This window comes from Dasypus novemcinctus, chromosome 11 (genome assembly GCF_030445035.2).
Source record: "Dasypus novemcinctus isolate mDasNov1 chromosome 11, mDasNov1.1.hap2, whole genome shotgun sequence".
Lineage (NCBI taxonomy): Eukaryota > Metazoa > Chordata > Mammalia > Cingulata > Dasypodidae > Dasypus > Dasypus novemcinctus.
The window spans coordinates 122787839-122814901 of NC_080683.1; the positions used below are offsets into that span (position 1 = coordinate 122787839).

General features: G+C 52.2%; 1 protein-coding gene across 2 annotated transcripts; it reads right to left on the reverse strand.

Annotated features, from left to right (window-relative positions):
- Positions 1-221: 221 nt before the first annotated feature.
- ADAT2 (adenosine deaminase tRNA specific 2) lies at positions 222-27035 on the reverse strand. Of its 2 annotated transcripts, none has more exons than XM_058307577.2 (6): positions 26925-27035; positions 10560-10664; positions 8012-8162; positions 5687-5793; positions 3129-3201; positions 222-3021 (listed from the first exon to the last, which is right to left on the reverse strand). In XM_058307577.2, the coding sequence occupies exons 1-6, from the start codon at positions 26982-26984 to the stop codon at positions 2960-2962; spliced, it is 558 nt and encodes a 185-aa protein (XP_058163560.1). In that variant the 5' UTR covers positions 26985-27035; the 3' UTR covers positions 222-2959. The 2 variants fall into 2 exon arrangements, with proteins under 2 accessions (XP_058163560.1, XP_058163561.1); XM_058307578.1 differs by having other exon boundaries at positions 26934-27022.
- Between the last annotated feature and the right edge of the window lie 28 nt (positions 27036-27063).

A 27063-nucleotide genomic window follows, 5' to 3' on the forward strand; every position in this document is an offset into this window, starting at 1 on the left:
ATTAATTAGTTGCCAGGCACAGTGATAAAATCAGTAATTATACAAGACATGGTAACCAAAACGTGAGTAAGTTTAACATCACTAGTGAGGGACAGAGGGACGCCATGGTCTCCAGAGCAGGACAGGGGCACGTCACGGCCTCCGGAGCGGGCACCCAGAGAAGAATTTGACATCCCCAAAACATACAACCTGAACCCAATTGTAAGAAAAAGTCAAGCACGTCCAAAATGGGGACATTTTATTAAAAAAAGAAGTGGGGGTGTGAGGATGGGGAAGGGCGGCGTTATTCTAAAAAGTCAGTGTCATAAGAGACGGTTTGTGGCAATGTTCCTAAGAGCCGAAGCACAGGCCAAGGAAAGGCAGCGCCTGCCCGACTGGCCAGCAGGGAGGGGTGCTCTCAAGCACGTTTGGGGGCAACCGACCAGGGAGGAACCGAGGCCAGGTTCAAGCACGGGCTCACGCTAAAGCCACCCTGACAGCTGTCCCGTGGGGAGCGCGGCCACGTCCCTGTCCCAGGGACTTTTCCTGAGGCATTTGGGGTAAAGGGCCTTGATTTAGGCTGTTCAGAACTGACTATAGAGTGGTCAGAAAAATTTATAGTGAGCGAGGAAGAGGGAGGGGGGGGAGCAGAGATGACGGAGCGAGAGCCGTGAGGGCAAACACGCAGGCACATCAAGAGCGTAGAGGGTACATGGGTGCTCCTGCAAACTATTTTGCATCTTTTCTGTAAGTTTGAAATCATTTCCAAATAAAACGTTTAAAGAAAAAATGAGCATTTCTAGCCTACACTGGAGTTGTGGGTACCCATTTTCTCTCCATAACATTCCAAACAGCCCAGGAGGAGAGGCATGGGCCCCGTAGAAGCACGCGTGGAGATGCCGTCCCGGCCCGTGTCACCGCCGGCCTCGGCACAGCCCGCACCAGGACCCTCCAGCACTGGGCGTGCTCGGCCCTGCGCTCCTGAGCAGGCTCCCGCAGCCACGGCACGCACCTGCAGGCTGGGCGGGAGGGCGGGAGGGCCACCCCCAGCGCGTGGACAGGGCCGGGCGGAGGCGGCAGAGCTCGGGAAGCCTGGTCGCCCCGCCCCGTGTGGCCCCTCACTGCCGCCTCCAGAGGTGCCCCCGTTCAGATGCGCCCTCGCCCACCGTGGCTGGTGAGGCCCACCTAGAAGTGAGGAGGTCTGCACCCAGCCAGCCAGGGCCACGAACCTGGGAAGTCTTTCCTGTGCTCCACGTAGTTTTGCTCTTTTCCTGTTTTTTTAGCAGTGACTCTCTCTGGGCTAAAACACCTGTGTACTACTTTTGGCTTTGCCTTTTTATCCTACATATTCTGTTAGCCCGTCTCCCCTAAATTTCTATCAATACTTTCATTTACTATGTGCTTCCCAAGAACTGTGTGGGGGGATCAGCCAGAGCTGCCGGTGGCCCTCTGAAGAGCACATGTCCCAGCTGATGGTCCACGAACGATCCCAAGGAAAGGGCACGGAGGCATGAATCAAGGACGCTGCCGTGCAGAAAAGCAGGAGCTAGAAGTGAATTATGATTCCCTGAAGAAGGAATAAGCTAGTAAGACGCTCTAAGGTTTACCAAGAAGCTAATCTGTAGAGAGGGTGGCACTAAAAGAAGGTGCATGGAATGTTACTGGACATCCAAAACCAGGCAGCTTCTGCGTAAAACTGCTCAGACGGCGTTCAGACATGCACCAAAGCGAGCAATACAAACCCTCCAAGGTATGTCAGTGTGTGACGAGCTGCCGCTCCTGGCCATACAGAAGCACTCACCACAATCACATCCCAGCCCAGGGGTCATCAGAAACAGAGAGTCAGGGACGCCGCTCAAGGGGCAGAACCGAGCAGAACCGACAGAGGTTTTGTGGAGAGGAAGCGCGCCAGGAGACGTACCAGGCGAGCAGCCCAGCCGGGGAGGGGCGGCGGGTCTGGGCCGGGGGTCAGAGTCTGGGTCTGGGTCTTTATCTGGGGTTGGGGCCTGGGGTCTGGCCCTGGGGTCTGGGGTCTGGGCCCGGGTCCGGGTCGGGTCTGGGGTCTGGGTCCACGATCTGTGTCTGTGTGTGCCCAGCTCTGGGTTGGGGTCTGGGGTCTGGGTCTGGCCCTGGGGTCTGGGTCTGCGTCTGGGTCTGAGTCTGGGGTCCCGGGCCGGGTCGGGCAGCCCCGGCCTCGCCCTGGGCCGGCGGGACGGCTGCGCCCTCTGCTGGCAGGACGCGGGTGCGCCCAGCGCGGTGGGCAGCCAGCCCCTTCCTGGCCCAGCCCCTGGCATCCCCACGCAGGGGACCTGGGCGACCTGCAGGAACGTCCTCCAGAGTGGTGTCACACGGCTAAACTGGGACGGTCTGGATTTTTAAGGAGCAGTAGCTGAATCATTTCAGAGCAAACTCTCCTCTCTGCAGCCGACGCCCCCGTCACCAGGAGCCGCCCGCCCCTTACCTGTCCCCTCCCCACCCTGACCCACCCACAGCGCATCACGCTCTCTCTGCGTCCTGCGCTGGACTGGGCCCCGGGCCGGATCTGGGAGCCCGCGGACCCCAAAGCACTGGCCCAGCTACGCACTTCCTGTTGTTTTAACAGCCACCTTCAGAGGTCCCAGGTAGCACGCCACAACTTAAAATGATGCTGAAGTTCTTGTTTTAAAGGTGTACATTTTCTCAGAATGCATGATAAAAGCAGAGAACTGTTCCAAGCCCTCGTTTCACAGCATGGGTGGCCCGGCGCCCCGGGAGCCCTGGAGCGCAGTGCCCGGGGAGGCCCCGCCTGGCGTGGCCCCGCCTGCTCACTCCGAGGCCGGCTCTGCCCGAGGCTGGCGAGCAGTGTGGCGGGAAGGGAACGCGCAGCCTGCTGGGTTCCGAGGCCGCCACCTTCGCCCCTCCATCTCCTTCCAGGTGTGGACAGCTAAGGTGCCTGCACCTGTGCCCTGGTGACAGCAGCACAGACACGATCCGAGGGCAGTCACCTTCCACCAGGCAGTTCACGACTCTGACAATCCTTTCTCCGAACTTTCGACTTTGGTGCTGTGGAAAGGGAAGAAAAGGAAGGAGAGGAGATGAAGAGGCGGGTCCCCGTGTACTCTCCACACTGAGTGGCTTCAGGGGGCGCGTCACACGCAGAGGGGACTGACCGTTCGGGTTCTCTTGCTTGTAGAAGGCCTTGAGCATTTCCACGGCTTCCTCGGCCCGGTACCCAGGAATGCACTGAAGACATGGGGGGAATCAGAAACAGGACTATGAAATGTGCGCCGTAGCCCACGACGGCCACGCACGCAAGCTCTAGGTAGGCGGATGCCAGGTAATGCAGAGATGCGCAGGGGCATCAGCAGCGGGGGTAAAGGACGCTGCCGAAAGAAGAGGCGTGCTGCCTCGCCAAACAGTTCTCACTCGAGCCCCTGGACGGTGGACCTGGGGACACACTGATCTCCTCGGGCCCCTCAGGTGTGGACGCAGGTGATCAGCACCTGCCTCCCGGGATTCCTGGAGGCTCACTGAGATGAGGCCCAAAGGTCATGCTCACGGAGCACGCGGCAGCTTTCTTTGCTGTTATTTCCTGGTTGCCCACTCGGGGTCAGTGCTACAGAGCCAGGCTTGAAACCACAGCTGTGAGCGCTCTGACCCCAGCTAAGAAAGAAAGAGGAACTCGCCTAAGAGTAAAGAATCATTTGAAAGGCTGAGGGGCACTTGAGGGAGAGTGAAAAGAAGCTGCAGGGGCTGAGGAGGAGGAAGGGAGAGGGGTGGTGAGGGGGGCTCAGGAAAGGAAGGGGATTCATGTCAGCCCACCCGAGGGCCTGGGAAGCAGGAGGGGGGATTGAGGACCCTGGCCTTGCCCACTCTGGCGCATGGAAGGATCCAGAAGGGGATCTCGGGACGGGGCTTCTGGGCAGCAAGACCAGCGCTGGACAGGAGGGGCCGGGTTTCCAGGCTGGACCTGCGGGGGCGGCACTCCTGCGAGGCCGCCTGGGCCTCCTCGTCCTCAAACAAGACCTTCTTCCCCTGCTGCTCTGACAGGAACCAGGAACGGTGGGGCCCGGCTTCCCCTGCAGCCCCCATCTGGCCCACCGGCCCTCAGGGCTAGCCCCAGGCCAGGCACCTGTCCATAGACGTCCCTGGGCCCCTGCCCTGCCCTGGCGCCTCCCACAGGGCGGCCTGCCCTGGACTGGCATCCCCCTCGGGGCAGCCCCTGCCCTGCCCTGCCCTGGCGCCTCCCACAGGGCGGCCTGCTGGGCTGGCATCTCCCTCGGGGCAAGCCCTGCCCTGCCCTGCTCCGGCGCCTCCCGCGGGGCAGCCTGCCCTGCCCCTGCCCTGCCCTGCCCCTGCCCTGGTGCCTCCCGCGGGGTGGCCTGCTGGGCTGGCATTTCCCTTGGGGCGGCCCCTGTCCTGCCCCTGCCCTACCCCTGCCCTGGGGCCTCCCGTGGGGTGGCCTGCTGGGCTGGCATCTCCCTCGGGGCAGCCCCTGTCCTGCCCCTGTCCTGCCCCTGCCCGGGGGCGGCCTGCTGGGCTGCCTGCCCAGCACCTATGTGGCCAGAGCCCTCCAGTTCAGAGGCAGAGGCCGGCCAAGGCTGGCAGCCCCGGCTCTGTGCGCAGTGGAGCAGCCCGGAGCTCTCCAGAATGGACCAGTGTGCACCCGTCCTGAGTGAGATGGTCTGGGGAGGTCCGGCACGCTCACCCCGCCCGCTGTCCATGTGGTTCTCCCCGCGGCAGGCAGGGGGACGAGGAGGCTGCCACCCCCTCTCTAAGACGCCAAGATGGCAGTTCCAAGGGCCCATTAGCCCCCAGGAAAAAGCCCTTCTCATCCAAATAACCCCGGAGGCAGAGCAGGGATGGTAAGCTCATCTCCACCTTCCTGGAGGTCGCCTCTACAAACATCAGCGTCACGTGTACAGAACACACAGGAGCTGTGGGGACAGTCGGTGTTCCGCTGGGAAAAGTCAAGCTAGAAAGTTCCGCAGAACTTGATCTCAGTGCGGTTCAGCCCCAGTTCCGTCCCTGTAATGTTCTGCTGAGAATACCCGGGGCCTGGGAAGAAACCAGCATACTCTGCCCAGCATTTGTTACATAGCTTCAAGAGTGCTTCTTTGTAAAGCGTAATACTTTTAGATTTACCTTGCATTTGGAAGAGAAAAATGATCAAACCAGTTTACGAAAGCTGGTATGTATGTATCCACAGGCTACTCTCTGAGGGAAATTCAGCCAAGTAAAGAAAAAGCGTAAACCCCGAATGCATATAGCCAGAACCGTAAGATCCTGGGGAGAGGTGGCAGGCTCAAGGGAAAGCGGAGCTTCTAAGGGGAGTGAAGAACCAGGGTCCCGTGGCTCTGAGGAAAACTTCAGCATTAAAAAGGCAGGGAAAAAGTCAACGAACACACCGCGGGGCTGGTGGACCCCACAAACAGCAGGTGGCAGTCGGCCAACGCCTGCTCTACGCGCGAGTCTCACTGGCAGAAGCCACGCTCCCCGGCTCTGGGGGGAGTCCCCACACCGAGGGTGTCGGGAGCGCAGCCGGGGTGGCAGCCGAAGGCTGCGCCCACCCCAGGGCCCTGCGCGGCCAAGGCCCAGCGCCCACCCCGACTCCCCCCCGGGGGTTGCACCCACCCGGGGCCCGGGCTACAGCCCCGGCGCGGCGCTCCGTCTCCCGACCACACGCCATCCCAGCCCTGCGAAGAGCGCGTCAGCGGGCCGCAGTCACCTGGAAGGGTCTCCCGGTGTTGGGCAGGTCAGCCGAGGCGATGTCCAGCACGGAGCCGCAGCCACCAAACCGCTCATTCTGGCAGCCGTAGACGACCAGCGGGACGACTGCGGAGAGCTAAGGAAACCACGAGGGAGCGGCGGGACGAGGGCAGGGCAGGCCAACAGCCTGGTCAGGACGCTCGGGCGCGCGCTCTCACGTTCCTCCTGTGCTGCACCAGCAGGCCCAGACAGCAACCCCGACACTTGAATGGGCACGGGAGTGAGCGTGCACCTGTGACGCCCACGTCCGCACACTCCCCACTAGGCCCCCGTCACTGTCCAGGTCCAATGCAAAAGGGGGCAGAAACCTCCCCCAAGGACCATCACCTTTCAAAGCGGCGGGTCACTCCCGCTTCCCTGAACAAGGTAAAACCTCTGCTCCCAAACACAGAGAAACCCCAGCTGAGCCGCCGTGCAGGCCGGGCGCGGAGGGGCCAGGGTCCACCCATGACCACCCGCTTCCCCCCAGCTCGCTGAAGCCACTCTGTCCTGACCTGCGTCGTAACGAGGATGGGAGGCCCTAGCGGGGTGGGACAGGGCAGGCCGGGCCGCAGCTCTCCGCTGGAGGGCCGAGACCCAGCCTTGAACACTGCTGCGGCCCCACCGCCTCCAACGCCCATTCAGGTCTGAAGGACACAATCACCAAAAACGCCCGTGAGCCACCCAAGGCCTGGGCCGGCCCCTCGCTGAGGGCAACCAGGACTCACCCCGCGCCCTGCACACAAGCCGATCGGCAGGGTCTTCCACTTCTTTTATTTTATTTTATTTTATTTTATTTTATTTTTTTAAAGATTTATTTATTTTTATTTAAATTCCCCTCCTCCCCCTGTTGTCTGTTCTCTGTGTCTATTTGCTGCGTCTTGTTTCTTTTGTCTGCTTCTGTTGTCGTCAGCGGCACGGGAAGTGTGGGCGGCGCCATTCCTGGGCAGGCTACACTTTCTTTCGCGCTGGGTGGCTCTCCTTACGGGCGCACTCCTTGCGCATGGGGCTCCCCTATGCGGGGGACACCGTGTGGCAGGGCACTCCTTGCACGCATCAGCACTGCGCATGGGCCAGCTCCACACAGGTCAAGGAGGCCTGGGGTTTGAACCGCGGACCTCCCATGTGGTAGACGGACGCCCTAACCACTGGGCCAAGTCCGTTTCCCTTCCACTTCTTTTAGAAGGGGTGCCCACACCGCTCCCCGAGTACTGGGCCTGGCTGTTGGATGTAGTTCACTGACACATGACCAGGTCCAGCCTAAGCACTGGACCTTCCGGCCGGAAAGAGCTGAGCAGGGGTGGAGGCCAGGCACGGTGGCGGCTGCTCTGGCTGCTGTCCTGTCCAGCTAGCACTCAGGACGGAATCCAAAGGCCATGGGCTAGGGTTTCCCTCAGGGTAAGGGGCAGCGAGAATCCATCTGTCCCCTCAACAGCCGGGCACTGAGCCCCAGCTCTGGTGATGAGAACGAAGCAGTGCAGAGTAACAAGGCGAAAGCCAGCAGATCTGGCGCTGGCGCGAGGGCTCCAGTGCTACGCTGCTTGGCGTTGGAGAGTTTCATCTTTCAAGGTCTCCAGCTGCTGTCCTGTAAGTTGGGAGGTTTGACCTTGCAGGACTCACATCAACTTTAAAAGTCGATGAACTATGGCTCTGGGTTGACCAGGACCTCCATTTTATAGAGCCTATACATTTTACTCTCACATACCTCTATGCTGTTTTTACAATGATTTAGTTATTCATATATTTAGCAAAACCAGTATATGGGAAAATATGCAGGTATGACACTGAGAGTGTACGACTCTTCAGATACTTTTTCCAAACAGGCCTTTAGAGCACAGCCTGTGCCCCTGGGTACCTGGGCTGGTCACTCCTCGCAGACACAATCCGAAGGGCTGGGACCTGATCGAGCCTCTGTCCACTCACACGATATCCTTATTTATTTTGACTTAAAAATGTTTATGCATTGTATGTGATCATGGTCAAAACAACCAAACAAAAACAGAGAGAGAAGGAAAAATTGCAAATTGCCTATCCCTTATCCCAAGGCAAAGCTTTGGCCCCCGTTCTCTCTGTTTTCATTTTCATTGTTTTGTTTGTTTTATGCCCCGTTCTGGAACCTACTTTAACTCCCTTTATGATTTCTCTTTACACGGCAGTTTAGGTTTATTCTGAGCTTTTCTTTCTCCAGCTTATTTAAGACTGTGTGTCTACTGATCTAGAAGGACAGGCAGTTTCCCCGTCAAGGCGCCCTGCGCGTGGCCAGTGTCTCCCAGCCCGGCCGTGCCGGCGCAGCAGTGGAGGATACGCATCAGGCGCAGCGCGGCCGCGCACATGATGCAGGGCTCCACGGTGACGTACAGCACCGTGTGGGCGAACACCTCGGCAGGGCTGCGGCCCCCGCGGCGGCACCACTCCAGGGCCTGGTCAATGGCCACCATCTCGGCGTGCCGGGTCGCCTGCGGAGACAGGGGTGGCGGGAGGGCTGCTTTAAAGGACGCGGAGCGGGAAGGTCAGCACGTGCCCACTGTTTCTGCCAATGCTCCGTGGAGAGGTTGGAGGACACGCGCAGCCGCTGCCAGCAGTGTCCTCACCTCACCAATGAAGACCCCAAAGAGGGCCCGCAGGTCAGGACAGCATTCGTCAGGTGCCTCAGGGGAACCCACTTAAAACGCCAGGAGGGAGCGATGTCGCTCCCAGGGGCAGGGTCCCAGATTCGGTCCCCCGGAACTCCTAAGGAAAAATAAACTACAACGCCACAGAGAAGGTAAGCCTCTTTAAAAACCTGGTGGTTTCTGAGTATTTTAGGGGAAGACTGAAATTTTCGCGAGTGGGAACTCCGGCCTCAGCTGTGTTTTCAAGGCTCTCACCGGCCTCCCTCCAGGCAAGACTATATTCAATTTACTGAAGGGTCACCATTCACATTTTCTCTGAGACGAGCTTTCATCTACAGGCAGCCTAGGGAAAGAAGTGCAGATTTGGTATTGGTTTCAGACTCTCGTGGAAGGGAGGGTAGTAGAGGAGAAATCGCACAGCATTTGGAATTGCCGCACTTGAATTTGAATTCTGGCCACGGCAATACTAATCCCGTGGCCCTGGGCCAGCCCCTGCCGCGACCAGCCGTGGTTCCTCTGGGAACTCACGAGGCAGGGTGCCGCGGGATCCTGTAACATGCCCTTGGTCAGCTCCCCTCCCCTAACCAATTCCTAAATGTGAATCGCAGATATTCTAGGCAATAATTCTTTACAACGGTCCTGCTCACAGCAAGCAGCAACAAATCTATACTGACAGTTACGGGCTAAATGAAATTCCAGGTGGGCAAAAACCTCAGTCCTCAGCAAGCCCAAAGCCGCGGGCAGACAGGAAGGCGCTCGCTCCCTGAGCTGGCACGCAGGGGGCACATGCAGCCCCTGAGGAACAGGCTGCCCCCAAGCTGGCGAGGGTGGCTGCACAGGGCTGGAAGGGATCTTGGAGAAGGGGCGCCCTACCAGGCTGTGTGCCCAAACCAACTGGGGAGCTGCCGTTTCCCCAGATCAGGAGCTTTCTGAACATCAGATTCAGAATCACTGAATCAAATCTCCCTAGTTCTTGATAAATAACTCTGTAACTGAATCATCTCCATCACTCCCTCTTTTCATAATGGAAGAAACAAGCTAAGTTAGAAGTACTAGAGCTGCAGCTGGAGGAGGCAGTGGGGGTGGTAGTCTCGGAGCCAAAGCAGAGCAGAGAGCTCCTTTGGGGTCCTGTCTCCATCCTCTGTTTACAGAGCAATCCTCTATAAGACAGATGCCAAATTAAATCCGTTAACACAGGTGTCATCGGGGGTTAAGTTAGGTATTCTTTTTTAATGAGTATATTCAAAGTTCTCATTTAAAGCCTTCATACTGAAGCATGGAAGTCAATTGGAAGGTGACAATTATTTAAAAGACAAAATCACTTAACCTTTTTGGAATTACTCTCCCAGATAACGGTGTGTATGCACTAACGGCAGTGGTAAGTTTCCCACTCATTTCACAGATACTGCGATATCCCCTTAACTGCTTGGTGAATCTGGCCCCTGTTTCACACGGGCTTCGCTAAATCCCCTTGGCCTTTTCCGGTTTGGTACACGGGGCGGACGGCGCGTGCTGCTGCAGCCCCGGCCCCACGCCAGCTTGTTCTCTGGCCCCCGGGATGAGCCACCCAAGAGGATGGAAGTGGAAGGCCGTGTGAGCAGCCTGGGTGCAAACAGCGCCCGTGTGAATCATGAAATTGACACCTCCCTCATCCCTCCCCACACTCTAAGCACTGTGTCAAAAAGCCTCGCTGTCAACGCGGGACTTGCCGCCCGGCCACAGGGCAGGGAGCAGGCCCAGCCCCTTCAGGGCAACCCCCCACGCAGCTGCGGGAAGCAGGCGGGATGCAGGCCCAAAGCGAGGTGCGGAGGGGGAGTGAGTGACTAGGAGATCGTTATGTAAAGGCACTAAGGGAAGGCGTTAGGAATCCGTGTGTTTTGTCAAGTGGAATTTCCACTTAGGTTGGTCTCACGTTGGGATAGACTTGTCTCTTCCACAACGACAATGGATAATCAACTCCTCTTGGGGAGAAAAGAGTTATGCTAAAGTTTCACTCAAGGCCTAAAGCTCCGTGAAACAGGAAGTTCTCCCCTAAGATGCTTATTTACTCAGTACATTTTACTGAATTTTCCCAATTTTTAAAAATCAGTAAGTACCATTTTTACAATTAAAAAAAACACAGGCATTCAAAACCAAAGACATCCAGAGGCCGTGCCTCCACCAAACGCCCAGGGCTGCAGCCCCTCGCCATCACCCCACCGTCACCCTGGGGCCCGCAGGGACGCTGTGCCACCAACGTACGTTCTTTGTTTCGTTCACCTCATTTCTTCCCTTTCCCACGACTTCATTGTTGTAGACCAGGAGGCAGCCAACAGGGACTTCAGAATTTTCAAGGGCTTCTTTGGCCTGAAAGAGGAAAACCTGAGACATAAGGCTCAATACCTGGAAAGGATGCAACGAGGAGACAGGTGCACGCCAACACCAGCACAGGGGTGCCGCCGGGCCTTTCCTTCTCCTGGGGAGCCGGGGGTCGGGGCTGGTTCTGGGACAACTCCCCTTCGTGGCCCGGGGCCCTGGTTTTCCCTCTCATGGAAGCAGGGTGATGGAAAGACAACTACTGACCATTCTTCCTCAGTTGCTAGGGTGTGTGCCCCTTCTCAGGGACAGCCTATCTGCAACAAGGCAGAAGAAGCTTGCCTAACTTGCTCTTTCCATGAAAGTTCTAGAAATTATCCTACAGAGCCCCAAGTGGCCAAATAGAAGGCGATGACTGGATGTCACCCAGGGCCTGCAATTTCTGCTCTAAGTGAAGCAGATCACTCTACGCAAAATCACTAAGTGAAGCAGATCACTCCATGCAAAAAATGGTGTAATCAGAGTCAACCAGCAAAATGGCGGCAGAGGCGCTCCAGAGTCAGCTTGTGCTGTGGGCAGTTAGTCATCACCCAGCGCTATTTAAAGCACCTGTTAGGGGGCTCCAGGAGACCAGAAGAGCATCATGCAACACCCTTGAAGGAATGGAAACAGGAAATGGCCCATCTGCAGAAAAGATTCATAAGTAGAGCGCTCTACACCCCAGAGGCCAGTGCCCATTCTCCACTTTAAGTACAAGCCATCTTGGGACCTATTCCATAGCTGGAATTAGAAGCTCCACTTCCCAAAAATGGGGCAGGAAGAGACATTCAGCACCAACTTCAGCTACTTATTAGTAAACCCAGCTGGCTAAAGTATAATCCGAAGAACGGCTAAAGTCTGAAACTGTCCAAGTCAGCGAGAGGCCAGCAGCCACCATTTTAAGTCTGTCCCCCGGCATGAGGGGAGCAGGGTGGACTGAAAATCACAGGCTGGTGGGGACTGGCTTCTTTCCATCCAGATCAGATTGCAGCTCTAGCCTAAGCCCCAGCCCCACCTCTGGCAGGGAGGAGGAGGCTGGGGGGACCTGCACCAGCCTCTCAGGGAAATTACAGGCCAGCCAGAGATCATCCTGCTTTGGCAGCACAAGCCACCTCAGGAGCTATTCTGTGGCTGGAGTCGGAAGCTCCATTTCACAAAAATGGGGGAGGAAGAGATGGTTGGCCTCTGATTTCAGCTACTGATTAGTAAATTTGGCTGGCTAAAGTATAACCCTAAGAGGAGCTAAAGTTTGAACCTATTTAAGTCAGAAAGAGGCCAGTAGCCACCATTTTGACTCTACCCCCAGCATGAGGGGAAGCCGGGCTGATTCAAAAATCACAGCGATGGTAGAGACCAGTTTCTTTCATCCAGAATGGCCTGCAGCCCTAACCTAGGCTTCAGCCCACCTCCAGCAGGCAGGCCCTGCACCAGCCTATCCAGGTAACTGCAGGTACATTTGACTGGTACAGACTGAATAATCAGAAGTCTACCAGGTATCCTGGCATTTTGGACCCACACAGCATAGATTGCTGCCCACACCTGCAGCTCCATTCCCTTGATCCAGGCAGGGGAGAAAGGGGCTGGAAGCTTCATCAGTCTCTCTGGGCAATTACAGTCAAGGTCTGTACAACTTGGATTACTACACATGACTGTGGCTCTGTCCCTGGCAAAGGAGAAAGTTAGGAGAAGCTTCATCTGTCCTTTGGGCAATGAGGGCAGCTTGAGCCTCTACAGCTTACAGCACCAACTACATCCTTGGCTCCTACTGCACAACCAGTGAGGGAGAAAGGCCAGGAAGCCCGAAACTAAAGAGAAAAACTGCACCCAGAATAAATACATCTGGTAAGCCAGATGCCAAGACACCAAGAAAATTACAATCCACACAAAGAAACAGGAAGCTATGACCCAGTTAAAGGAACAAGGTAAGTCTTCAGACAACAACTAATCATAGATGTTCAAACAAATCTCCTTAATAAATTCAATGAGATGGCTAAAGAGATTAAGGATATTAAGAAGACACTGGATGAGCACAAAGAAAAATTTGAAAGCATACACAGAAAAATAGCAAATCTTATGGGAACAAAAGACGCAATAAATGAAATTAAGAATACATTGGAATCATATAATAGCAGATTTGAGGAGGCAGTAGAAAGGATTGATGAGCTTGAAGAAATGGCCCCTGAAAGCAAACATACAAAAAAACAGATAAAAGAATAGAGAAAAATTGAACAAGGTCTCACAGAACTAAACAATGGCAAGAGATGTGCAAACATATGTGTCACAGTATCCCAGAGGGAGAAGAGAAGGGAAAAGGGGCAGAAGGAATATTTGAAGAAGTAATGGTAGAAAATTTCCCAACCCTACTGAAGGACATATATATCCATGTCCAAGAAGCACAACATACTCCCATCCAAAAAAATCTGAACAGACCAACTACGAGACACATACTAATCAGAATGTCAAATGCCAAAGACAAGGAGAGAGAGTTCTGAGAGCAGCAAGAAAAAAGCAAGGCATAACATATAAGGGATACCCAATAAGATTAAATTTTGATTTCTCATTAGAAACCATGAAGGCAAGAAGACAGTGGTATGATATATTTAAGATAATGCAAGAGAAAAACTTCCAGCCAGGAATCTTATATCCAGAAAGACTGTCTTTCAAAAATGAAGGCAAGTTTAGAATAGTTACAGCAAAACAGAAACTGAGAGAGTTTGTAACCAAGAGACTAGCTTTGCAGGAAATACTAAAGAGTATGCCACAACCTGAAAAGACAGGAGAGAGAGGCATGGATGAGAGTCTAGAAAGGAAGACATATCAGTAAAAGTAACTAAAAGTGTCAAAAGAGTGATGAAAATAAAATGATAGAACAGAAATATTTAGGGATAAACTTAACCAATGATGTAAAGCACTTGTATTCAGAAAATGACAACTCACTATTAAAAGAAATCAAAAAAGACCTAAATAATTGGAAGAACATTCCATGCTCATGGATCAAAAGACTAAATATCACTAAGATGTCAGTTCTACTCAAATTGATATAAAGATTCAATGCAATTCTGATAAAAATTCCACCAGCATTTTTAAAATAAGTGGAAAGCACAATTATCAAATTTATTTGGACGTGTAAAGGGTCCTGAATAGCCAGAAACATCTTAAGGAAAAGCGAAGTTGGTCAACTCTCACTTCCGGACTTTAAATCATATTACCTTGCTACAGTGGTAAAAACATCAAGGTACTAACATAAAGACAGGGACATAGACCAATGGAACCAAACTGATGGTTCAGAAACAGACCCTTACATCTACAGTCAAGTGATTTTTGACTAGCCTGTCAAACCCACCCAGCTCAGGCAGAACATTCCATTCAACAAATGGCACTGGGAGAACTGGATATCCATAGCCAAAAGAAGGAAAGAGGACCGCTTTCTCCCACCTTTTTAAAAAATTAACTCAAAATGGAATAAAAACCTAAATATGAAAGTAAGAACCATAAAGCTTCTAGAAGAAAATAAAGGAAAAATATCTTCAAGACCTGGTGGTAGGTGGCAAATTCTTAAAGGAGATAAGAGGAGGCCTGAGATGGACTACTGATGTTTAACGTAGTAGAAGTTTTAATCAACCACACTGTAAAAGTGTGGAAATGTACGAGTTGATGGTAATACATTATAGTAATGGCTAATCTATAAATGAGAATGTGGCTGAAAAGAGTAGTCTAGGGATGTAAATTGAAAGAAAGTTAGAGAATAATCTAGGGACTGAATAACACAATAAACCCAGAAGTGGATGAGAATTGTGGTTGATGGTACAGATGCAAGAGTGTCCTTTGTAAGCTAGAGCAGATGTACATCACTATTGCAGAGTGGTGGGAATGTGGAGAAGCATGGGAAAAATACAGTTGGAGTGACCTATGGACTGTGCTTAACAGCAATAATGTAATAGTCATGCATCTATGCCAAAGATGTACTGTGTTGATAATGGACAAGTAATGGAAAAAGTGTGCCAAATGTATGCTATGGACCTGGTAATAATCTGATATTATCTCATAATCTATAACAAAAGTTCCATGACAATGTGGTGTGTTGATAGAGAGGTGTTGTATGTGAATTCTGTATATGTGCATGATTGTTTTGTAAGTTTACAACTTCTATCATAAAAAAATATTTAAAAAATAGTAATAGGGTAGGTTTGGGGAAAAGCACACCAAGTGTAAGATAGGGACTATAGTTAGTAGTAAGATTTTGATGATATCTTTCATAATTGTAACAATGTCTCACAACTATGCAAGGTGTTGGTGGTGGGTTGATGTATGGGACCCCTGTATGATGTTATGCAAATTTGCTTTGTTAAGTTCACAACTTTTACTATAACTTACTGTTTATGTATGTTTGTGTATAAATAATAATAATAATAATAGGGTGGGTTGCGGGGAAATACATCAAATCTAAGATACTTTGGCAAGTAGTACTATTTTGAAGAGGCTTTTTAATCACTAGTTAAAAACGTTTCACAACAATGCAAGGCATTGGTGGTAGGGTGAGGTATTAAGAGCGCTGTATGATGCTATGTGTGTTTGTTTTGTAAGTTCACAACTATTACTATACACTTATTGATTATGTATGTTTATGTGTGAGTAATATACTTCAAAAAGTGGGGGGGAAATGGTAAAGCCAGCTCCTAAGTATTTAAAAGAAAGAATCTATGTCCTTAAAAGTCTTGTAAGGGGAGAGGGGTGGCTCAGTGGTTGAGTGCCTGCTTCCCATGTACAAGGGTCCTGGCTTCAATCCCCAGTACCACCAAAAGAAAAAAAATTCGGAGAAAACAGTTACAAATGAAGGGGAAGGGAGGGGAGGGAAGGGCAGGGGTGGTCCACAAAGGCTTTGTTCCTGAAGGCCACGCACTAGCAGCAGCTCAGGCACCTGCGGATGAGAATGGCCAGCAGAGCAGCAGCATGTTTCACACATGGTCTGCCTGCCACTCGACAAGGACAAGCTCATGACATTCACTGCAAGCAGACGCATCTCATGGACGTCACGGGGGTGACAGAAGTCAAACGCAGATGCACACGCTATGTGAAGTATTAGGATGGGCAAAAATGAACCCTGACAGGAGGTTGCTTGTGGGGTGGTATGGTTTGGCAGAGAAGGCCACAAGGAAATCTTCTGCCACAACGAAAATGTTCTCTATCTCGACAAGGGTGTGGGTTACGCAAATGTCAGCATTATTCAGAATTGGTTGAACGGTACATTTAAGACCTGAGCGTCTCACCCTGTGTAAGTAGATCTCAATTTTAAAGATAAGGTCAGGACTACTTCAGGGCTAGCCCTGCCCCACAGCCCAGGCACAGCAAGCCCACCCTCACACATGCCCAGGAGCCCTTGACCTTGGACGCTCCCTCGACCCAGGGCTGGGCATGCCCAGCAGGTCCAGAGCCAGGACAGCTGGGGCCTCCTCCAGAGCAGCAGGCTGTGGCCCTCCCACCGATCGACCCTGCTCGGGAAGGAAGGGGAAGTGGCAGCCCCAGCCAGCCTGTCTCTCCCCCTCCCAACCAAGCAGTCCTTGGGTAGGGGGCCCCAGGCACTTTGGAAGCCCACATTCCCATCAAAGGGTAGTCTACCCTCCCCGGGGCAGGCAGGGGGCAGAAGTGGGGGCGGTGCTGGAAACACACTGACTGTGCACAGCCTCCTCCTCCCGGCTCCACGTGCTTTGCTTCCACGAGCAGTCACTTCCTGTCCCAGTGCTAAGGGAGGTCCCAGGCAGCCGAAGCCGTGCTCGGCTGGCACCGACGCTCCATGTGCCACGTGGCCACCATGGGCACGGGCAGAGGCCCGTGGATAGGAGATGCCCCCTCCTATCTCCCCCCTTCAGTGGTGGGGCAGTGTGGGGGAGGGGAAGACTCAGGGTGCCCCTGGAGTCTTCAGGGCGTTGGGAACTGCCCATGGCTCACTCAACCCAGTTCTACCACCTGGCGAAAGCAGTCCCCACGGACGCCAAGTCCGAAAGACGGAGCCCAAACTCACCGCACAAGTGACACACACTCAGCCCAGGTTACCACAGCGGCGAGGCCGGCAGCAGGGCCACCGGGGCAGGCGGAAAGGCTCCGTCTCAGAGCCGGTCAGGCCCTGCCGACAAGGTGACGGACCACCCCAGGTGCACAGAGACAAGCATTTGCAGAGCCCCCACTTCTCGCCAAGCTCTGGATTTAGGGTGCAGGATTGGCAGTGGGTGAGATGGCACAGTCCACGTCTCCTGGGTGCTGAGAGTCTAGCAAGAGGTGGACACAGCACAGTCCCCAGCACGATTTAGCCAACCCTGTGGACTGGAGGGAAGTTCGCAGGACAGGAGGATACAGAGACCTGCCCCAGGGCCGGCTAGAGACGCAGCAGCAGCAGCCGGGCCGGGGTGGGACTCTCTCCTGCTGCATGGCAGCAGGGCAGGGTGCCCAGCCAGCCACCGGGCATGCTGCAGTTCAGAGCCCGGCAGAGCAGAGGCCACGGCCAGCGATCGCAGAGGTCCTGCGCCTGGGCTCTGAGCATGAGTCAGACACAGGATGAAATGACCACTGGGATGAACTCTGCTGAAGAGCCGCCCCTCCTGCTCCCCGCGGGTAAGGGCGGGTGAGGACAGCACCTTCAGGGCCCAGGCCAGGGTCTGGCATGTAATGCAGCTTTCAACAAACCATGAGCTAGCAGCCAGGAGGCTCCTGGAGGGCAGCTCAGGGGGACGGTGGCTTAGAGGGAGTGTTGGCTGCGCAGATGCAGAGATGGCACAGGAGCTTCCAGGGTTAGGGCTTGCTGGCTATGTAGGAGTGACACTGGCCCCACAGGCACAAGGCCGCCTGGATCTAAAGCACACGCCTTACACAGAACTGACTCGGGGGGCCTAGGGAGTGTGAGTGCACGACCAAGACGGTTCAGGAAACAGAGTGAGTGTGAGTGCACCAAGATGGTTTAGGAAATAGAGTAGGAGTGCACGACCAAGCTGGTGCAGGAAACAGAGTGAGTGTGAGTGCAAAACCAAGATGGTTTAGAAAATAAAACGTGGGTGGCGGACTTGGCCCAGTGGTTAGGGCGTCCGCCTACCACATGGAGGTCCGCGGTTCAAACCCTGGGCCTCCCTGACCCGTGTGGAGCTGGCCCATGCGCAGTGCTGATGCGTGCAAGGAGTGCCCTGCCATGCAGGGGTGTCCCCTGCGTAGGGGATCCCCATGGGCAAGAAGTGCTCCCTGTAAGGAGAGCCACCCAGTGCAAAAGTGCAGCTTGCCCAGGAATGGTGCCACCCTCACGGAGAGCTGACATAACAGGATGACTCAACAAAAAGAAACAGATTCCCGTGCCGCTGACAACAACAGAAGCAGACAAAGATGATGCAGCAAATAGACACAGAGAACAGACAACCGGGGTGGGTGGAGGGGTGGAGGGGAAATAAATAAATAAATCTTTAAAAAAAAAAAAAAAGAAAAGAAAACGTGAGCGTGAGTGCACCAAAATGATTTAGGAGACAGAGTGAACATGAGTGCACGACAAAGATGGTTTAGGAAATAAAGTGTGAGCATGAATGCACCAAAATGGTTTAGGAAACAGAGTGAGCGTGAGTGTACGACCAAGATGGTTTAGGAAATAAAGCATGAGTGTGAGCGCACCAAAATGGTTTAGGAAACAAGGTGTGTGAGTGCACAACCAGGGATGGGATAGGAAACAAAACATGAGTGTGAGTGCACCACCAAGATGGTTTAGGAAACAGACCAGAAGAGAAAATTTTTTGACCTAGAGCCAAGTGAGGTTTCTAGATTTCACACCGCAAGCACAGGCCATAAAAACAAAACTGATAAATCAAAATTAAACACTTGAGCTCTGCAAAAGCCCCTGGAAGAAAACCTTTGCAAACACATATCTTACAAAAGGATTCATGTCTAGACTCTATAAAGAAATCTCAAATTGAACAGTAAACAAAGATTCTCTGAGAAAATGGGCAAAGGCAGGAACAGACACTTCACTGACGAGGATGCACAGGTGGCCCGCGAGCCTTGAATGAAAAGACATTCAGCCTCACTGGCCGCGAGGGAGACGCCAACTAGAACCCCAGGGAGACGGCAGTGCGCCTGTAGAAGGCTCGCTGCTAGCCGGGACGCAGGGACACTGGGACCCGTCCTCCACTGCTGGGGACTGTGAAGAGGACAGCTGCTCAGCAAAGTTTGGCAGATTCTCAAAGACTAAACAAACAACTGCCACCTGACCCATCAAGGACACCGCGGGGCACCTAACCCAGGGGAACGGAGACTCCTCCCACCGAATCCGAATCCCGAGGCGGACGCTCAGGCAGGACCCAGGATCACGCCCACGCCTTCCGGCAGATGCATGCTAGACCCCTGGAGCCCACTCCTCCGCAGAACAGACCAGCGAGGGAAGGAAGGGGCTGCCCGTCCACCAGCAAACTAACCCAACTTCTCACAGTTCCTTGAGGCCGTCCGTGCTCCTAACCTTCCCAGAACCCAGTCCCCTTTGAGAAGCCGAGGGAAGCGAGGGACTCGCACATCACGTCGTGTTTTAAATCGTTCTAGCGTGTGCAGATCCCCTAACATCTGGCCCCGTGTTTTGGTTTCCCAGTTGCTAAAACAAATACCACGCAATGCGTGGCTTAGCAGCAGGGAGGTATGGGCTCATAGCTGCAGAGGCTGGAGGCCAGGCTTGCTCCCAGGGCTGGAATCTTCTGGACAGCCGGCGCCCTTTGGGGTTCCTTGGCTTTTCCTGCACACGGCGATGCACACGGCAGCACCTCCTTTCTCTCCCGGGTCCCCCTGAGCTCCAGCTTCTGGCTGCATCCCCGGCTTCTCCTTCCGTGTAGTTTCCTTGGCCACGCTCGATGAAGGCCCACCTTCACTAACGACACCTTCAAAGGTCCTATTACAAAGGGGCTCACCCCCACAGCACGGGGGTTGGGGCCTGGACCTGCCTTTGTCAGGGGCGCGTGGCCCAGTCACCCACGCCAGCGGAGGCCCAGTTCTCAGTGGACAGCCGGATCACCACCAAGCCAACACCAAGAGCTTCCGCCTCTGGCACTTGACGGTTACTCTGCGTTGTCACCCCGCCCTCTCCTTGCCACACCGCAAACCCCCTTTCTTCTAAACGCAGGAAGCAGCCCATGCGCCTCAAGGCACTGCCAGCTACAATAAGCTACAACTGATTCATTCTGGAAAACATTCAACCTTTTTTCCCATGTGTATGTATAGTCAATCTCTCTTTTTTCCTACTTGCGAAGTAAGATATATTCAAAGCTGAAAACTTGAGTTTCAAAACGTAAGTTATACTCAAGGCCACAAAAAATCCACACATGAAAATAAAAACCACACGCAATCCAACCCCCCAAATGGGATCACTCTTATTATTCTGAGGTAACAAATCAGTTTTTTGGTTTCTTCTATGGCTGCATACATATATTTGTAGTTTTTACAAAAGCAAAATAGCTTCACAGTACAGATACTGCTCAGCTGCCTTTTTCATTTACACAAAATGCTCCTACAAGGCAATTAAAAAAAAAAGCAGAGAGGGTGTAGCTCAGTGGTTGAGCACCTGCTTCACATGTATGAGGTCCTGGGTTCAATCCTCAGTACTTCCTAAAACAAAAATAAAATTGGGCAAAGGATATATCTAGGCAATTCACAGAAGGAAAAAATCCAAATGTCCAATCAGGAGCCTCAACACACAGCGGTCAGGGCAAGGCAAATGAAGACGAGACTGAGGAGAGGGGTGAGGGAGGGCAGAGTGGGAGGGGCCAGGGAACAGTGGGGGGCCCTGCTGGGGGCGGATCTGGAGGGCAGGGGGGTGTGGCAGAGCAGCAGTGTGGGCCTGCGGTCAGGATCCCAGGGCTGGGCTCAAACCCCAGCTCCTTCCTCTCGCGCGCTCTGACTCGCAAGCATTGAGGTTACCTTCCAGGCCCTGAGGTTCCCTCAGGAAAGGGGACAGCACCACCCTACCTCCTGGGCAGGTGGGAGGGGAAGATGGTCTTGCCCAACCAAGGTCTATCAGTCAGCCAAAGGGGTGCTGATGCAAATACCAGAAATCTGTTGGCTTTTATAAAAGGTATTTATTCAAGGCTTGCGGTTACAAGGCCATAAGAGTAAGGTACTTCCCTCACCAAAGTCTGTGGCCACGTGTTGGAGCAAGATGGTGGGTGACGTCTGCCAGGGTTCAGCCTTCCTCTTCCTCTTAAGGGTCCTTGGTCCCAGCATCTTCCAATATCAGCTGGAGGCTGGGATAAGTCTCGTCTCTCTCTCAAGTCTCGTTTCTCTCCGGGCTCAGTTGCTCTGCTCTCTCCTTCCCAGGCTCCAGCTCAAAACTTCAACCTCCCTTCTCTGTGGTGCTTTTTCAAGGGGGCAGGGTCTCAGCATCATACTGACATGGCCCAATCAAAGCCTTAATCAAAGATAAACACAGGGAAGCAGACTTGGCCCAGAGGATAGGGCTTCTGTCTACCACATGGGAGATCCTCAGTTCAAACCCTGGGCCTCCTTGACCCATGTGGAGCTGGCCCATGTGCAGTGCTGATGTGCGCAAGGAGTGCCGTGCCACGCAGGGGTGTCCCCCACACGCAAGGAGTGCGCCCCGTAAGGAGAGCCACCCAGCTCGAAAGAAAGTGAAGCCTGCCCAGGAATGGTGCTGTACACACGGAGAGCTAACACAACAAGATGATGCAACAAAAAGAAACACAGATTCCGGGTGCCACTGATAAGGATAGAAGCGGTCACAGAAGAACACACAGTGAAGGGACACAGAAAGAACAGACAACTGGGGGGGTGGGAAGGGGAAAGAAATAAATAAAAAATAAATCTTTAAAAATAAATAAATACATACATACATACATTTCTCTAAAACCACCCTTGTTCCATGTCAACTATTTTTTCTCGATGTCCTCCTGTCTTTGTCCACTTGGTTAAAATAACAGCTTCTATGTATTGAGCACATTACCTTCAGTGTTTATCTCCTTATTCTGTACATCTCTATGAAATTTTAATCCCCATTTTAGAGGGAATGAAGACACTGAGGCTGAATGGTCAAGAACAAAAGTAGATCACTTTGCTGGTCACCGACCAGCCCAGAGTTTGAACACAGGCCTTGCTGACCTCTGAGCCCATTCATCTAATGTTAAACATCACATGCACTTGTGAAATTTACTGTACTAATACCTAATATCCATAATGATTTTCCTAACTGCATACCATTTGACACAGTAATACACCATGATTTGATCAACTGTTTCCCTTTTATCAGAAGGATGAAATGTTTCCTGGTTTTCACTGTCATGTATAACACTGAAATGGCAATTAATGATTTTATCTTTCTAAATGATGTCCTTAAAATAAATGCCACAGAACCACATGGCTGGCCATTAATTATATTATTGTAGGTTGCCTTTGAAAAATGTGGCTCCTTATAGATGGGTAGGATTGTATTTTGATTTTACACACTCTCATTAATTTTAGATGACATTTTAAAGAATTGGATTTTAAGCTTTCTAAAGGACCATTTTCTAGTGTTTTCCAAAGCTTGCTCTGGGCACCAAGCTCCTGTAGGCTCAGACGCCTGGTCCAGTCCACCCATCCACATGCCAGTCAGTTCCTCTCACTCTGGGCACCAAGCTCCTTCAGGCTCACACACCTCGCCCAGTCCACTCATCCACACGCCAGCCCAGTTCTTGGCTACCCTGTATGTATGCTGCCTCCCTAGTACAGAAAGTACTGGACACTTCACTTGCAAGCTTCTCAGTGTACAAATTAATCAGAGTCAACATTCTTGCCCCCAGTTTTGGCACTGGCTGTGCTTCTTCTCAGAAGTGCATATATCATTTTAAACTTCTCCTTCAACTCTTTGAACTAATTTAAGATTTGAATTTTCTCTGGAAGGGGAGGGGATTGTATGATTAAACAAAGCACAAAATTTATGACGTGTTTTTTTCCCTTTTTCAGAACTGGTAAAAACATGTATCAGACAAAACCAAAATGGCAGTTGTGAAGTAGAGACCTCCAAAACCTGTGTAGAAGGAAAACTAAATTGTCACACACCCTAGGTGGGTAGAATACAGTTAAGAGTCACAACTGTCCAAGCCAGAGGACCCTTAGACGTGATATGGAGCGCAGCCATGTCATCACACGAGTCAGAAGCTGAGACCAAGGACGAGTGCCTTGTCCAAGGTCACACGAAATGGCAGTGAAAGGCAAGGCTCTACTGGAGGACTTAAATGTTTGGTTCAGAAGTCTAGACAGAGACAAGTGGAGGGGTCTATACTATGAGCTACAAGCTCTTGGGGCCAAAAGAGGCTTGAAGGAAAACAGAGACCTGAGATAGAGAAGGATGAGAAGAAAACAATCTGATGCAAGAGTGACACAGAAGAGTCCTGGAAGGGGCGGCCGAGCTGGCCTGGAAGCCGCTGGGAGGCTCGGGGTAGCCCTCCACAGTTCACATGCGGGAGCACCACAGGTAAGCAGAGCCCTTGAAGAATGGAAAATATCCTAGGAGACCAGAATCTGACTTCCCAGTCCTCAGGCCTCACCTTCCCTCCAGATGCCTCACCTTCCCTCCAGACCCCTCACCTGCAGGGGGCTACGCATGCAGCTCACCTCCTGCCCTGTTCCCCTTTTATCTTCCTCACTGTCCATTAAGAAGCTGCCTAGCACATGAGGTTGTTAAAATGACTTGAAGGAGAGGGAGTGAAATGGTGACATCACGTGAAAATTTGGTACGTCTCCACCTTGATGAATTTAGTGACATAAAAGGAGGTTCCAAAACAAGCACATGCATAAAACCAATCACAAATGTTTATAAAAATGCAAATGTTACCATTTAGTTTTAAAAGTATCAGATAGAAAGCTCTATGTCATGGAAGTTTAATGAAGAAAATTAACTTCAAAGTTAGTTTTGTGAAATAAATTTAATGGTTCATGATCTGCATTTTTAAAAATTGGAATAAAATAGAAAATATCAGAAGCATATGAAGAAAAGGCAGGTACATTTTTATGAAACTACTGTTTCATAATTATATGTGTGTGTGTTTGCTGGGTTATAATATAAATCAGATTTCTTACTGTGGGTCACTTTCAAATAAGTATGAAAAACAAATTTAGGAGAACATTATATAAGCAACAGAAACAAAGAGAAAGAGGACCTAATAAATCATGGCTTATACAAGAAACTGAAAAATATCTGGCTGTCCTACTGAATGAATATGCAGGAAAATAATGTGAGCGGTTATGTCAGTAAGAGAACAGAAGAAGAATACACTGAGATCAGTTTCAGACCAAATCCCCAAGGCCAAGCCTGTCCACTCAACAAGAATTTGTGGGCAGAAAGAGTAAATGATTAGAGAATTAACCATAGGAGACCAGAGGCCACTGAGGATAAGAAGGACGTAATCAAAGGCACTTATGAAATGTGGGAATGTTCTTCTGGCAAATATGGCAGGGGAGGGTCACTGGTGCAGGTTGTCAACAGTGGGAGGATGTGTGGGAAAGGGTGCACTTGGAGCATACTTCGATGGAATATGAAGTGTTCATCTTATCATAGGGTGTTATCTCAGTGGGTGGAGAACCACACAATAAACAACAAAATATTAAAACCTCCCATTCTGGGGAGTCCTGCTACGTTCTCAAATAGAGAGGCAAGTATCTCTTGAGAACACAGGCAGTGCCGAGTAAAGAAAATGAACTGGTATGTCAAGCTCTCAATTTTAATTCATGTAACTATGACATTTACTCTTGTAAAATTGAAACATAGCCAAATAGTAACTATTGCCTAAGAGTTACCTCCTGAAAACTTCCTTGTTACTCAAATGTGGCCTCTCTAAGCCAAAATCAGCAAATAAACACATTACCTTCCCTCCTCCCTGGCATGGGACATGACGCCAGGGTATGAGCCTCCCTGACACCGAGGGATTAATGCCAAGCAGCAACTAATAATGCATTTGGGAAAAGGCCTTGATCAAAAGGGGAAACATGAAATACAAGAGTTTTCAAAATGAGTCAGGAGGCCATTCCAGAGGTTACACTTACGCACATCTCAGGTGGATCTCACTAACTGCCACTGTGAACAAAGCCTCAACTAGGGGTGCTCCTGAGGGCCCCAGAGCCATCCAGACACTATAGGCAAGGCACACAATCCCTTGAAATCAGCACCCTGCCAGTGGGCCTTACCTTGGAATATATAACAACTTATTTCTCCAAAGTAATAAAGTTAGATTCACTTATAATTTCTCTACACAAGTCTTCTACGCATTTTATTTGAGCCTATAATTAGCCCTGTACCTGTTAAATATATGTCCCAAAGACTTAAATCCTGCCTGTTCATAGCCTGTTGAGCCCTGAATCTCAAGAGTTGTGGCCAATACCTACTCTCCAGTTCATCAGACTTGCCTAGACAACTAACAAAATGAGGAAGTACAACACCCATCCCAAAAAACAGAGAGTATCTTCAACTGTAAGCAAAAGAGCTCCTTTCATCTGTCCCATAAGATCTAAATCCCCTCTGAATCTGAGGCACAGCAGGTCATCACCATCCCCAAATTCTCAAGGTTGAAGAATGAACAAACCTAAGCAGGGAATGCAACCATGGACAGAATAAACTTGTTACTATCGCAGTAATAGAAGAACATGTGAGGTTCTGAAGGGAGGGGGAAGGAATAATAGATGGAAAATAGGACATTTTTAGGGCATTGGAATTAAGTGTAAACCACAGTGTAAACTACAGACCTTGGTTAGTAGCAATGCTTCAGTATTTATTCATCAACTGTTACAAATGTATCACAGTATTGTAAGATGCTTAATAACTGAAGATGTGGGAGCGGAAAGGGTGGGGTATGTAAGAATTCCTTATACTTTCGATGTAACTTTTCTGTAATCTAAAACTTCTTTTAAAATTTTTTTCATAGCAACATTAAGCAAAATGTAAAACAGAAGAGCATCTCCAGCAGAAAAGGGAGGGAAGCAGAAGTAATTTTAAAGCCCTCTCACACTTTGATACACAGACCAATGATTGCAATGGTAATAAAAAAATTTAGAAAAAAACCAAACTGTCTTTTTACCACTAGACAGCTGAGCTCCTTACTCCTGTGTAAACAGTATATAAGTGCAAACTGCTTGTGTAAAAGGTGCCCTCTGGAGGAGCGGTTGGCACCGGTAGCTTAGGTTTGGATCACAGGACAGGCTGATCAGAGCCTCCATCAGTCTTGAAGAGAGCAAAGCAAAGGGGTGAAGGAAAGAATGGATGAACCTGTGAATGAGTGAACAAACGATGAACGAGTGAATGAACTGAATGAGCAAAAGAGCGAACGAATGGCTGAATGAACGAATACTTGAATGAATGAATGAGCGAAAAGACAAGCTAAACACAGAGTCGCCTCCCTGACGCTCCACTCACAGGGGACGAGCCCCTGCACCCGCCCCCCGCAACCCCCTCCTCTAGGGGATGAGCCCCCCCATCCCCCGCAGCCCCTTCCTCTAGAGGACAAGTCCCCCCGCAGCCCCCCCCTCTAGGGGAGGAGTCCCCCCGCAGCCCCCCCCTCTAGGGGAGGAGTCCCCCCGCAGCCCCCTCCTCTAGGGGAGGAGTCCCCCCCGCAGCCCCCTCCTCTAGGGGACGAGTCCCCCCGCAGCCCCCTCCTCTAGGGGACGAGTCCCCCCGCAGCCCCCTCCTCTAGGGGACGAGTCCCCCCGCAGCCCCCTCCTCTAGGGGACGAGTCCCCCCGCAGCCCCCTCCTCTAGGGGACGAGTCCCCCGGCAGCCCCCTCCTCTAGGGGACGAGTCCCCCCGCAGTCCCCTTCTCTAGGGGACAAGCTCCCGCAGCCCCTTTCTCCAGGGAACGAGGTCCCCGGAGCCCCTTCCTCTAGGTGACGAGATTCCCGCAGCCCCTTCCTCTAAGGCGAGCCCCTCGCAACCCCCTCCACTAGGGGACGAGCCCCCCGCAGCTCCTCCTCCAGGGAACGAGGTCCCCGCAGCCCCCTCCTGCAGGGAACGAGATCCCGCAGCCCCTTCCTCCAGGGGGCGAGCCCCTTGTAGCCCCCTCCTCCAGGGGACGAGCCTCTCGGAGCCCCCTCCTCCAGGGCACGAGATCCCGCAGCACCTTTCTTTAGGGGACGAGCCCCTCGCAGCCCCCTCCTCTAGGGGACGAGGTCCCCCCACCCCCGGCCCGGTGCCGACCCTCGGGGCGACCCGACATTGGGGATGGCGAAGCCGAAGCAGCCCCCAGGCCCTGCGCCTCCCCAGGCGGCAGCCCCCGCCCCGGGCCCTCACCATGCGCACCGCCTCCTCCATCCAGCGCTCGGGGTCCGCCTCCGTCCGCGCCGCCGCCATGGCGCCGGAGCCCGGAACGCCGCTCCCGGAAGCCGGCGCTCGGAACGTGCCGGCGGGCCGCGGTTTCCGGCGGAGCGAA

Coding starts and splice junctions, on each gene's coding strand:
- ADAT2 (XM_058307577.2), bottom strand. CDS start 26,984: ATGGCGGCGGCGCGGACGGAGGCGGACCCCGAGCGCTGGATGGAGGAG. Junction 8,163..10,559: donor AGGTGAACGAAACAAAGAAC/GTACGTTGGTGG, acceptor CTGTCTCCGCAG/GCGACCCGGCACGCCGAGAT. Junction 3,022..3,128: donor CAAGCAAGAGAACCCGAACG/GTCAGTCCCCTC, acceptor CCCTTTCCACAG/CACCAAAGTCGAAAGTTCGG.